At 39.1% G+C, this 11,047-nt stretch overlaps 1 protein-coding gene across 1 annotated transcript; it reads left to right on the top strand.

Annotated features, from left to right (window-relative positions):
- The first annotated feature begins 8,696 nt into the window (after positions 1–8,696).
- LOC130589860 (uncharacterized) lies at positions 8,697–10,036 on the top strand. The gene is made up of 4 exons (XM_057391474.1): positions 8,697–8,862; positions 8,983–9,158; positions 9,255–9,564; positions 9,741–10,036. Exons 1-4 carry the CDS (start codon positions 8,697–8,699, stop codon positions 10,034–10,036), a joined length of 948 nt encoding a protein of 315 aa, XP_057247457.1.
- Positions 10,037–11,047: the final 1,011 nt, after the last annotated feature.

The following is an 11,047-nucleotide window of genomic DNA, read 5'->3' as shown; positions in this document are numbered from 1 at the left end:
CATTCTATCCCCTTTAAAGAAAAATGAGTTACGCCCTCGTAAGGAACAAGTCTGGATATTTCTTCTTCATTTCAGATTCGGCTTCCACGTTGCCTCTTCAGACTCGTGGTTAAAACAAAGTACTTTTACGATATGGACGTCCTTATTGCGTGCATAATGCACCTTCCTGTCAAGAATCTTAACAGGTCTTTTCTCAGATGAGGCTATTATCGATCTGGATCCGTCCAGTCTCCAAAACATGACACTCATTAGGGATATATCGCTTAGTTGGAGATATAGAGCACATCATGCATCTTCTCAAACTCCATTGGCAATGCCAACCTATAGGCTACTTTCTTAATTCGCTCCAAAATCTCATATGGGCCTACATATTTGGCACTTAATTTGCCCTTTTTCCCGAATCCCATGACGCCCTTAGTTGGTCATACTTTCAAAAATACCTTATCACCAATTGCAAACTTATCTTCGCGTCGTTTTAGGTCGGCATAACTCTTTTGCCTATCTTGAGCACCTTGGATTCTAGCCTGAACTAGTTTGACATTACTGACGATTTCCTCAATAAATTCTGTCCCCAAGACTATATTTTTACTAAAATCATTCCAGCAAATGGGACTTCTACAATTCCGTCTATATAGTGCCTCGAAAGGTGCCATCTTAATTCTCGCATGATAGCTATTGTTATAAGAAAATTCGATCAGGTCTAATTGGTCCTCCCAACTACCTTGGAAGTCAATAGTGCACGCTTTCAACATACCCTCCATGGTTTGGTTAGTCCCCTCAATCTGACCATCAGTCGCAGAGTGAAAGGCTGTACTCATCTTTAATGTTGTCCCAAGATTTAGTTGGACCTTTTTCTAAAATTTCGACAGAAACCTTGAATCATGATATGAAATAATATCCCTTGGAACCCCATGCAATCTCACCACATGCCAATGTATATCTTTGCAGGTTTCTTCTTTTTCCATGTCTCCTTAATAGGTATAAATACGGTGGACTTCGTCAATCTATCCACAATAACCCAAATAGTATCATTACCACTCCTCGTCCTAGGCAAAGCAGTCACAAAATCCATAGAAATAGAATCCCACTTCCATCCACGATCCTCTAAGGATTGAACCTTCCCTGTGGGTCTCTTATGATCTATCTTCACCTTATGACAGGTTAGGCACTTAGACACATATTCGACTACCTCACGATTCATGTTTGGCCACCAATAGATACCCTTAAGGTCTTTGTACAACTTGTCACCCCAAGGGTCCACGGAATATGGAGTGTTATGCCCCTCATCCATAAGACATCTCTTAAGGTCTTGACACTTTTGTGCTGCACAACACCTTCCCTTAAACCTCAAACTTCCATCATCATGGATCTTAAATTCGTCTTCCTTACCTTGCTTCATTTTCTCCTTAATCTTATCTAGGTGCTCATACCCAACTTGACCCTTTTTTATCTCGTCGAAAACTGAGAACCCCAAAGATAAAGGGCTCAGTCTTGCCTCACTTTCCCCAGGATTTAAAATTTCTAGGCTCAGCCTTTACATATCTCGTCACAACTCCTCAGGGACTATCAAGGCACTCACGCTATGACTCGACTTTCTACTCAAGGCATCGGCGACTACATTCGCTTTCCCCTCATGATACTAGATGTCTAGGTCATAATCCTTAATCAATTCCAACCATCTCCTCTGCCTCATATTAAGGTCTTTTTGGGTGAAAATGTACTTCAAGCTCTTATGATCGGTAAATATCTTACAAGTTTCCTCATAGAGGTAATGTCTCCAAATCTTCAATGCAAACACTATGCAGCAAACTCTAGGTCGTGGGTAGCGTAATTAGCCTCATAATAAGGCTTCAATTGACGTGACGCATACTTAAGTATCTTCCCACTCTGTTGTAACACACATCCCAAACCATTCTTTGAAGCATCAGTATACACCTCAAATCCCTCATTCCCATAAGGCAGGGTCAAAACAGGTGCAGATATTAAACGTTTCTTCAAAATCTGAAAGGCTTCTTCACACTTTTCACTCCACTCAAATTTTGACTCTTTCTTCATCAAATTGGTCATGGGTCTTGCTATCTTCGAGAAACCTCTCACAAATCTCCTATAATAGCCAACTAGACCTAGGAAACTTTGAATATCTAACACATTCTTTAGAGTTGGCCACTCACTCACAGCTTGAATCTTAGCAGGATCTATAGAGACTCATTCCTTAGACTCGTACTGACCAAAAAATGCTACCTTCTCCAAACGGAACTCACACTTAGAGAGCCTTGCATGTAGTTGATTCTTCCTAAGCGTGTCCAAAATAATTCTCAAGTGCTCATCATGCACCACCTCGTTACTAAAATGTATCAGTATATTATCAATGAAAACTACCAAGAACTTATCCATTAACTCATGGAAAATCCTATTCATTAAGTCCATAAATATGACAGGAGCATTGGTTAACCCAAATGGCATTACAGTGAACTCATAGTGACCATAACATGTCCTAAAGGCAGTCTTAAGTACATCCTTATCAGTTATACTCAACTGGTGATACCCCGAATGCAAATCAATCTTCAAAAACACACTCGCTCCATTTAACTGGTCGAATAGGTAATCTATTCTAGGCAAAGGATACTTGTTCTTGATAGTTACATTGTTCAGTTCCCTATAGTAGATATACAACCTCATACTCCCATCCTTTTTCTTCATAAACAACATAGGAGGTCCCTAAGGTGATGCACTAGGCCTAATATACCCCTCCTCCAGCAACTCCTGCAATTGCATCTTCAGGTTACTCATCTCAGGTGGTGCCATTCTATAGGGTGCCTTAGATATAGGTGTAGTTCAAGGAACTAAGTCTATGGTGAACTCAATAGCTCTTGCAGGTGGCATACCCGAAATCTCGCTCGAAAGTACATCCATAAACTTCTTCACGATTGGGACATCCTCGATATTCACCCCAACTTCCTTATTCACATCCTGCACACTACTAGAAAAATAATTCACACCCCTTTTTCATCAACTTCCTCACTTGAATCACACAGATAACCCCAAAGTTTTTAGGCTTCTTAAAACGTCTATAGGAGGTCAATTTTCTAAAGGGTTTCTCAACACTACCTTCTGAACCTTGCAGTCTATATTGGCCTTGCAGAGGCTTAACCAGTTCATCCCAAGAATAACATCTAGGTCTCCCAATTTGAATTATATTAAATCAGATGGAAATACACAGTCTATTATCTTTAGAGGCAGATTTTTAAATACTTTGGTACACCTTATGATCTCCATAATAGGTATACTGATAGACAAGTCAATTTCTTCATAATCTACTAACCCCAGACTCTCAAGGACAGATGGCGACACAAAAGAATAAGTCCCCCCCTGAATCAAACAGTTTTAACAAGCACGGAGTTAATAGATTAAGTACTAGAAACTACGTCGGCATATCTTTCAGCTTCATTGCGACTTATCACGTATAGTCTACCTGCAGCCTTATTCTGGTTGAAGTTCTCACTTGCAGGCTTACTATAGTTCCCTTGGTTGTTCTGCGACCCTACAGGCTTAGAACCTTGATTTCCTGATAGTTAAAACCCGATCTGACCTAGTTACCACTCCCATTGCCATTTTGTTCCTTCTTTTGCTTAGTAAAGCACTCATACTCCCTATGACCCTTCTTCTAGTAGTAGTTACAAGTCACTTGCTCTCCCTTATAGTCTCTACCAGGGTGTTTGTTGTTACACTTCTTGCAGTGATATACGCTTTCAGCTTAGCCGCTATTGTTGTTATCCTGGTTGTTCCTCCCTTGAAAATTCCCATTCCTGTTTCTCTTGAAATTCCCCTGGTTTCCCTCGGCATTATAATCCTTCCTTTTCTTACCTACGACAACATTCTTTTTATCCCGCCTCGACTAGAGTCCATAAATGTGGACGACTCTCCCGTACACAATATCTAGGGATGTCCAGCCCCTAAGAGGATTATTTCTCTAACATTTCAAGTTAGTTCTGAATTTCTAAGGACACAAGTGAGGGGGTGTGTTGAAACCCATTGAAAGCCCACTTGTGAGTGTCCCACATTGGAGAAAGAGGAGAGATTGTTAAACTTTATAAGGTAGAGGGGTTACTCCTACTATCACCAATTGGTTTTAGTATGAAACCTCCTTTGGACTTATAAAGTGGACCAAATATCTCCTCTCCTTGTTTGGATTACCCAGACCCATTTCATATAATTCGAAATTTAACAACCCACTTGTCCGGATCTGTTGACCTGCTAGGAATTTGTTAGTTGTGCCTCAATCCCCACTCTTGGCTGACGCCCGCGTTCCCCGAATGTTATTGTCTTATTGGGTTGTGCAACTACTGATGTTGTATATTCCCATAATGAAACCCGACCCCAAGTGCAATTTTACATGATCTCATAAACACGAGAAAAATGTGATAAAATGTATTACACCATAGTGCAGGATCTGAAATTCGGAATTAGTATGATCAATTGATCATTCCCTAGTGCCATGCAATTATATTGCACGGTAACTTGTATGCCTAACAAAATACATAAATTTATACTATAATGTATTACACCATAGTGTAGGATACGAAATTCGAAATTAGCATGATCAATTGATCATTCCCTAGTGCTGTGCAATTATATTGCATGGCCACTTGTATGCCTAACAAAATACATAATCCTATCAAAAAATAAAATACATAAATTTATACTATAATGTAATGGTTGCAGATTGCAGTTCTTGTAACATATATCCAAAACACAGGAGTAGCTGGCATAATTAGCTCGTGGAGCCTAGAGGTGAAATCAGTCAACCCTTGCTCAAACCTCCGAGCCTTCTATTCCTCAATAGCTACATCCTAAGGTGCAAACCTCGACAGTGCTATGAATTTCTATAATACTCAGAGATGTCATACTACCCATCCTAAGGTTAATGAACTCCCGGGCCTTCTGTTTCCTCATAAATGCAGGGTAAAACTTCCCCCTTAAGGCAATCACAAAAGCATCCCAAGTGAATCCTTCCACAACACTCAATCTATCTCCATTTTCTCTCCACCATAAGTCAACCTCATCCTTAAGGTACATCACAACCTGACCTACTCTCATACCCTCAAGACAGTTCAGTCCTAAAGATTTTCTCAAACTCCCTAATCTAGTTTTCTAGGAAGGTAGGATCATATTGCCCCTTATAGTATGGTGGCTTAACCTTATCGAAACTCTCAAACATGTCCCTAGCAATATCGGGACGCTCAGCTCTATCCTGAGTCAATTTTTTCGTCAAGAGGCGAATATCAGCAGTTAGGTCGTTGTTGTTAGCCATCTTATTGTGCGACCTGAAATAAATGTAACTCTACTTTAGTTTTCAATATAACTTATATGCCAATCTAAGACGGGAACATTTGATTTGATCAACAAGATCACATCAACAAACAATTTCTCAAACAGTTCCAAGTACAACATAAATTGTTCTTTAGCAACCACATAATCATCCATGAGAAAATATTCACATCAAAACACACACATGGAAACAAACAAGAATCTAATCACATAATAAAAAATTTAAATAGTAAAACGATTTCCAACACGTGCCCAAAATAAATTCTTGCTCACTCGAATAAATAAATTTTTAACTTTTATTCCTCCAAAAGGATATTATTAAATAATTTTTGTAATAACATTATATTTCCTAAAAATAAAAACAAAAGTACTATAAAATAAATCTAATCACTGTTGGCCAACTATCAAACATTATTATATTATAATTTTTTTCCTTAACATAAATACATAAATAGTAATCTAAGGTACAACATTACCATTCTTGTCCTTAGATTCCTTGTCCCGTTCAGGCGTGAAGATCTCATTTTCAAACTCATCTATGTCCTCAGTATTATAATAGACATATCTCTTAGGTCTGGTGTATTATTCCCAACACCTTCATCATCACTTATTATAATAGGATCATGATGGCTTTCTACTCTATTAAGTTGCCTGGCAACTCTACTAACTTGCTTGGCAGGATCGAAAAAATCAGACATCTTAGTTTATATTAGGGTTTTCTCTCCATGGTAAAAGGGCGATAACGTAGGGTTTAAGCTAGCCGTTGCCTACCATCGATGGGCCGTCGGAAAAACCCCAACTTCCTCCACAATCTGAGCAAGGTGAGGAGCCACAAACATTAACTAGGGAGTTAGAAGAATCCTCATGGCAATGTAACAGTAACCAGGGAGCTGCCTGTGTATTCTTCTACTGCGATTCAGGCTGCGATAAATGCCATTAATGAGGCTTTTAGAGCTCATAAAACCACTCCAGAAGCTGTCATAACTCCGGTGGTTTCGGTTATTCTTTGTAAATCCCCTGAAGCAGTTACTACTAGCACCCATGAAGTGGAGGTTACTAGTACACCTGAAAGACCTCTGCCTCTATCCGATGGTAATGAGGTGCAGGAGAATACTCATACTGAGAATATGGAGAGTGCAGTTGAGAAGAATGAAGGCAGTCATAATGTGAGTATGGGGGGAAATGGTGTTCTTAAGAGGACTGTCTCTGCTCCAAAATGGGCTGACGTTGCAGCGGGTAAGTCTCTCACTTCCAAGGGAGCGTCTCTCAAGTTTGTTCCTCCTCCGCTCAAAGAAGGTAAGAAAATTTCTAAACTTGATCAATCTGAAGTTGACACACTTTCAGAAGCTTGGTCTACTGTTGTTATTTTGTATGTTGTGTGTCAGACTCCCTCTATTGGGGCTCTTACTAGGTTTATAGAACAACATTGGAATCATGTAGGCAAACCTAGGATATTCCTTCATGATAAAGGGTATTTTATCATTAAGTTTGCTTCAGTTGATGATAGAAAGGAGATCCTATATGCTGGGCCTCACATGATCAATAGTAGACCTATGATAATTAAGGCTTGGTCCCCTGATTTTGACTTTCAAGCTGAAGTTTTAAGGGTTGTGCCTCTTTGGATTAGATTGTATAATCTTCCCCTTATTTATTGGGGTGCTGAATCTCTAAGTCAAATTGGTAGTATGATTGAAGTTCCTCTCTTTGCTGATGAATGTACAACTCAACAATAGAGAATTACCTTTGCCATGCTGTTGGTGGAAGTGGATGTAACTAAGGATATGCCTAAAAGTGTGAGTATAGAAGATGGTACTAGGAGAGTTATTGAACAAAAAGTTCATTTTGAGTGGGCTCCTTCTTATTGTATTAAGTGTGACACCATTGGGCATGATTGTGCTAAAAAGAAAGTTGCACAAGGAAAAGAAGAGTCCAAGCCAACTTAGAGATGGGTCCCTAAAATAGCACAGGTCACCTCTGCAAGGGCTAATGTAAGTAGCCAAGAGATGATTAGGGAGGTAGCTGAGGTTGTTCAGCAATCAGCTAGTGATGTTGCAGTGATTCAGGGCAAGCCTAAAGAGGTAGCAGCTGGGTTTGTTACAGTTGATGTTGTTCAGCAATCAACTAGAGCTACTGCAGTGATTCAGGGCAAGCCTAAAGAGGTAGTAGCTGGGGTTATTAGTGAGGCTCTAAGGAGTGAAGCTCCTCCACAAGCTCCAGTTTAGAATATTGTCACTAGAGGGAAGAAGGGAAAAGATGTTACAGAAGGTGAAGGACCTGGTGTGGTTATTCACAATGTGGATGAAGTTGGGAGTAGCTCATTCACTCTTACTCAAGGATAATGATAGTGAGGGGGTTGGATAGCCCTCTCAAGCTAGGTGAAATAAAAAAGTTCATGGGAAAACATCATGTGTCTCTCATAGCTTTGCTTGAAACTCGTGTTAAAGCTCATAATAAATATAGAGTAGTGAAGAAGTTTGGTAATAGATGGAACTGGGTGCATAATTATGAAGCTTCTAGTAGAGAAAGAATTTGGATTGCTTGGAATTCTGCCAGTGTAAACTTCTCAAATAGTGCATTGTAGGGTGGGTGATAAATAGTCAGGTGATCAGTGGTTGTTCACAGTGGTGTATGGCCTTCACATTGTGGATGATAGAAAAAGTCTTTGGGTGGATCTCAATAATCTTGATAAAAGTATTCATGAGCCCTGGTGTATTATGGGTGACTTTAATGTTGTTCTTTCAGCTGGGGATAGGGTTAATGGTGTTCTAGTCTCTAATTATGAAACTCAGGATTTTAATCAGCTGCTCAATACCTCTGATCTTAGTGAATTTAAATCCTGTGGTCACTTTTTCTCTTGGTCCAATAAAGGTAATGGTGATATTAGAATCAGTAGTAGAATTGATAGATCCTTAGTTAATTCTCTATGGTTAACTAAGTATCCTCATTTGGTAGTGGATTACATGAATCCTGGACTTTCAGATCACTCTCCTCTGATGTTTCACTGTGCTAAGAGGACTCAAGGCAAAGGTAGGCCCTTCAAATTCTTCAACCATATGGCTGATCATACAAAGTTTTTACAAGTGGTTAGTGAGCAGTGGTCTGTTCCTGACAGAGGGGGGAATAGGATGAAGATAGTGTGGTCAAAGCTTAAAAATGTTAAATCTAAGCTTAAAATGATGCACAAAGCTGAGTTTGCAAATATGAGTGCAAGGCTTGATAATACTAGGGAGGGTTTACAGAGTGTTCAAACTCAGTTGTAGAGGTCTCCTTCATGTCTTGAGCTCATTCATGCTGAAAAAGAGTGCACTCTGTTACTGCATAAACTCTTGAATGTGGAAGAGTCTTCTCTAAGGCAAACATCTAGAATTATGTGGCTGAATCATGGTGATTCTAATACTCAATTCTTTTTTCATGCTATGAAAGAGAGAATTATGCATAATAGTATTGAAGTTCTCTATAATGTTGTTGGGGATAAGTTAACTTTTACTCCTGATATTGAAGCTGAGGTGCTTAATTTTTATCATAGTCTTCTTGGTACTTTTGCTACAAATCTTCCTACTGTGGACATTTCACTACTGAGGTCTGGTCCTCAAGTTCACCCTAGTGATGCTGCCATGCTAACTCATACCATTACAGTGCAATAAATTGAATCAGCTTTGTGGGTAATTGATGATGATAAAGCTCCAGGTATTGATGGCTTTAACAACCACTTTTTTAAGAAAGCCTGGCATGTTGTAAGACATGATGTTTGTGTTGTTGTGCTTCAATTCTTTGATTCAAGTGTACTATTGCCTGAAATTAATTGTACCCTTGTTACCCTTATTCCTAAGGTTCTCAACCCATCACTTGTTAAGGACTTTAGACCTATAGCTTGTTGTACAATGTTGTAAAATATAATTGCTAAGATCTTGACAAAAAGGATGCAGAGTATGATTAGAAGTGTTGTTGATCTGGCTCAAGCTGGCTTTATGCCTGGCAGAAATATATCAAATAACATATTGGTTGCTACAGAGCTTATTAAGAGCTATAATACTAAACATGTCTCTCCAAGATGCATGTTGAAGGTTGATTTTAAAAAAGCTTATGACTCCATTGAATGGTCCTTCCTTAAAACTGTCATGTGTGAGATTGGTTTTCCTTCTCAATTTGTGAAGTGGACTATGGCCTGTGTTACTTCTGTTTCTTTCTCCATTCTTATAAATGGCATTCCATGCAAACCTTTCCCTGCCAAAAAAGGTTTGGACAAGGAGATCCTATGTCTCCTTTCCTCTTTGCTTTAGGAATATAGTATTTGTCTAGATGCCTGGGATAGTTGAAGTCTTTTCCTACCTTCAAGTTCCATCCTAGATGTTAAAAGATTAACATTACCCACTTGATGTTTGTTGATGATCTCCTGATGTTTGCTAGAGCAGATAGTGCTTCCTTTCAGCATGTTTTTGATGCTTTTTCTAAGTTTTCACAAGCTTCTGGTCTGGAAGCAAACTTGGATAAAAGTCACCTTTACATTGGAGGGGTTGAGATGAATCAAAGAGATATTCTTCAATCTGTTGTGCACATTCCTCTTGGGAGTTTTCCATTTAAGTATTTAGGGGTGCCACTCACAACTAGAAAGCTTTTCTATAATGAGTGTAAACCACTGATTGAAAAGACCATGACTAGTGTTAGAGTTTGGTTTGTTGAAAAGCTTTCTTATGCTGCAAGACTATAGCTTGTTAATGCTATTCTTCATGGTTTTCAACTCTACTGGTGTCAAATCTTTGTACTCCCTAAGAAGGTTTTTAAAGAGATCCAAAACATTTGTAGGGTTTTTCTATGGATGGTCAGGATTCTTCTTCCAAGAAAGCTTCCATAGCTTGGGAAGCTCTGTGCTTACCTAAAAGTGTCGGGTATGAGCATCAAAAATCTTGCTATATGGAATAAAGCTGCTATTGCAAAGCACTTTTGGGTTGTTTGTCAAAAGCAAGACAAATTATGATTAAATGGCTGCATGACTATTACATCAAACAACAAAATATTCTTATTATGGCAGCACCTAATAGGCTGTCATGGTCCATGAAGAAGGTGCTGGAGAGTAGAGAGGTTTTTCATGACCTTCAGGCTATGCATATGCTCCATTCTGCTGAGTTCTCAATCAAAAGGCTTTACTTACAAATGCAAGGTGAGCATGAACATGTGAGGTGGAAGAGAATTGTTTGCAACAATAAAGCAAGCCCTAAGACTTTATTTGTAACATGGCTTTATTCTCCATGGAAGAATTGCTACCAAGGACATATTGTTCTCCTGGGGGGTCACAGTGGATAATTGTTGTCCACTTTGCAATGCAACTTGTGAGATTATCTCCCACTTATTCTTTGAATGTACATTCTCTCAAAGCATCTGACTGTCTGTCAGCGGCACTTGAAGGTTGTTGTGATCAGAAGACAATTTGATGAAGAAATTCAGGTTGTTGCTATGAAGAGTAATATGAAAGCTGCTATAGCCCAGTTATATTGCTTGATGTTTGTGGAAGCAATGTACCAGATTTGGCTCCAAAGGACTGCAAAAATTTATGGTGGAATTGTTCTGGATACTGAAGCTAATTACAGGCAGATTTGTTTTCGTGTAGCTAGTAAATTTAATGACTATATTAGGCAGCTTCTTATTTGTTAGATATTTGGGTGCCATTTGTGTCTCTGCTAGTGTGAAGAGTTAGATGGGTTAGGGCAATTGATGATGATAA

Source organism: Beta vulgaris, chromosome 1, assembly GCF_026745355.1.
Source record: "Beta vulgaris subsp. vulgaris cultivar EL10 chromosome 1, EL10.2, whole genome shotgun sequence".
NCBI lineage: Eukaryota > Viridiplantae > Streptophyta > Magnoliopsida > Caryophyllales > Amaranthaceae > Beta > Beta vulgaris.
This window is presented reverse-complemented; position numbering and strand designations above follow the sequence as displayed.

Coding starts and splice junctions, on each gene's coding strand:
- LOC130589860 (XM_057391474.1), top strand. CDS start 8,697: ATGTGGCTGAATCATGGTGATTCTAATACTCAATTCTTTTTTCATGCT. Junction 8,863..8,982: donor TTTTTATCATAGTCTTCTTG/GTACTTTTGCTA, acceptor AAATTGAATCAG/CTTTGTGGGTAATTGATGAT. Junction 9,565..9,740: donor ACCTTTCCCTGCCAAAAAAG/GTTTGGACAAGG, acceptor TTGCTAGAGCAG/ATAGTGCTTCCTTTCAGCAT.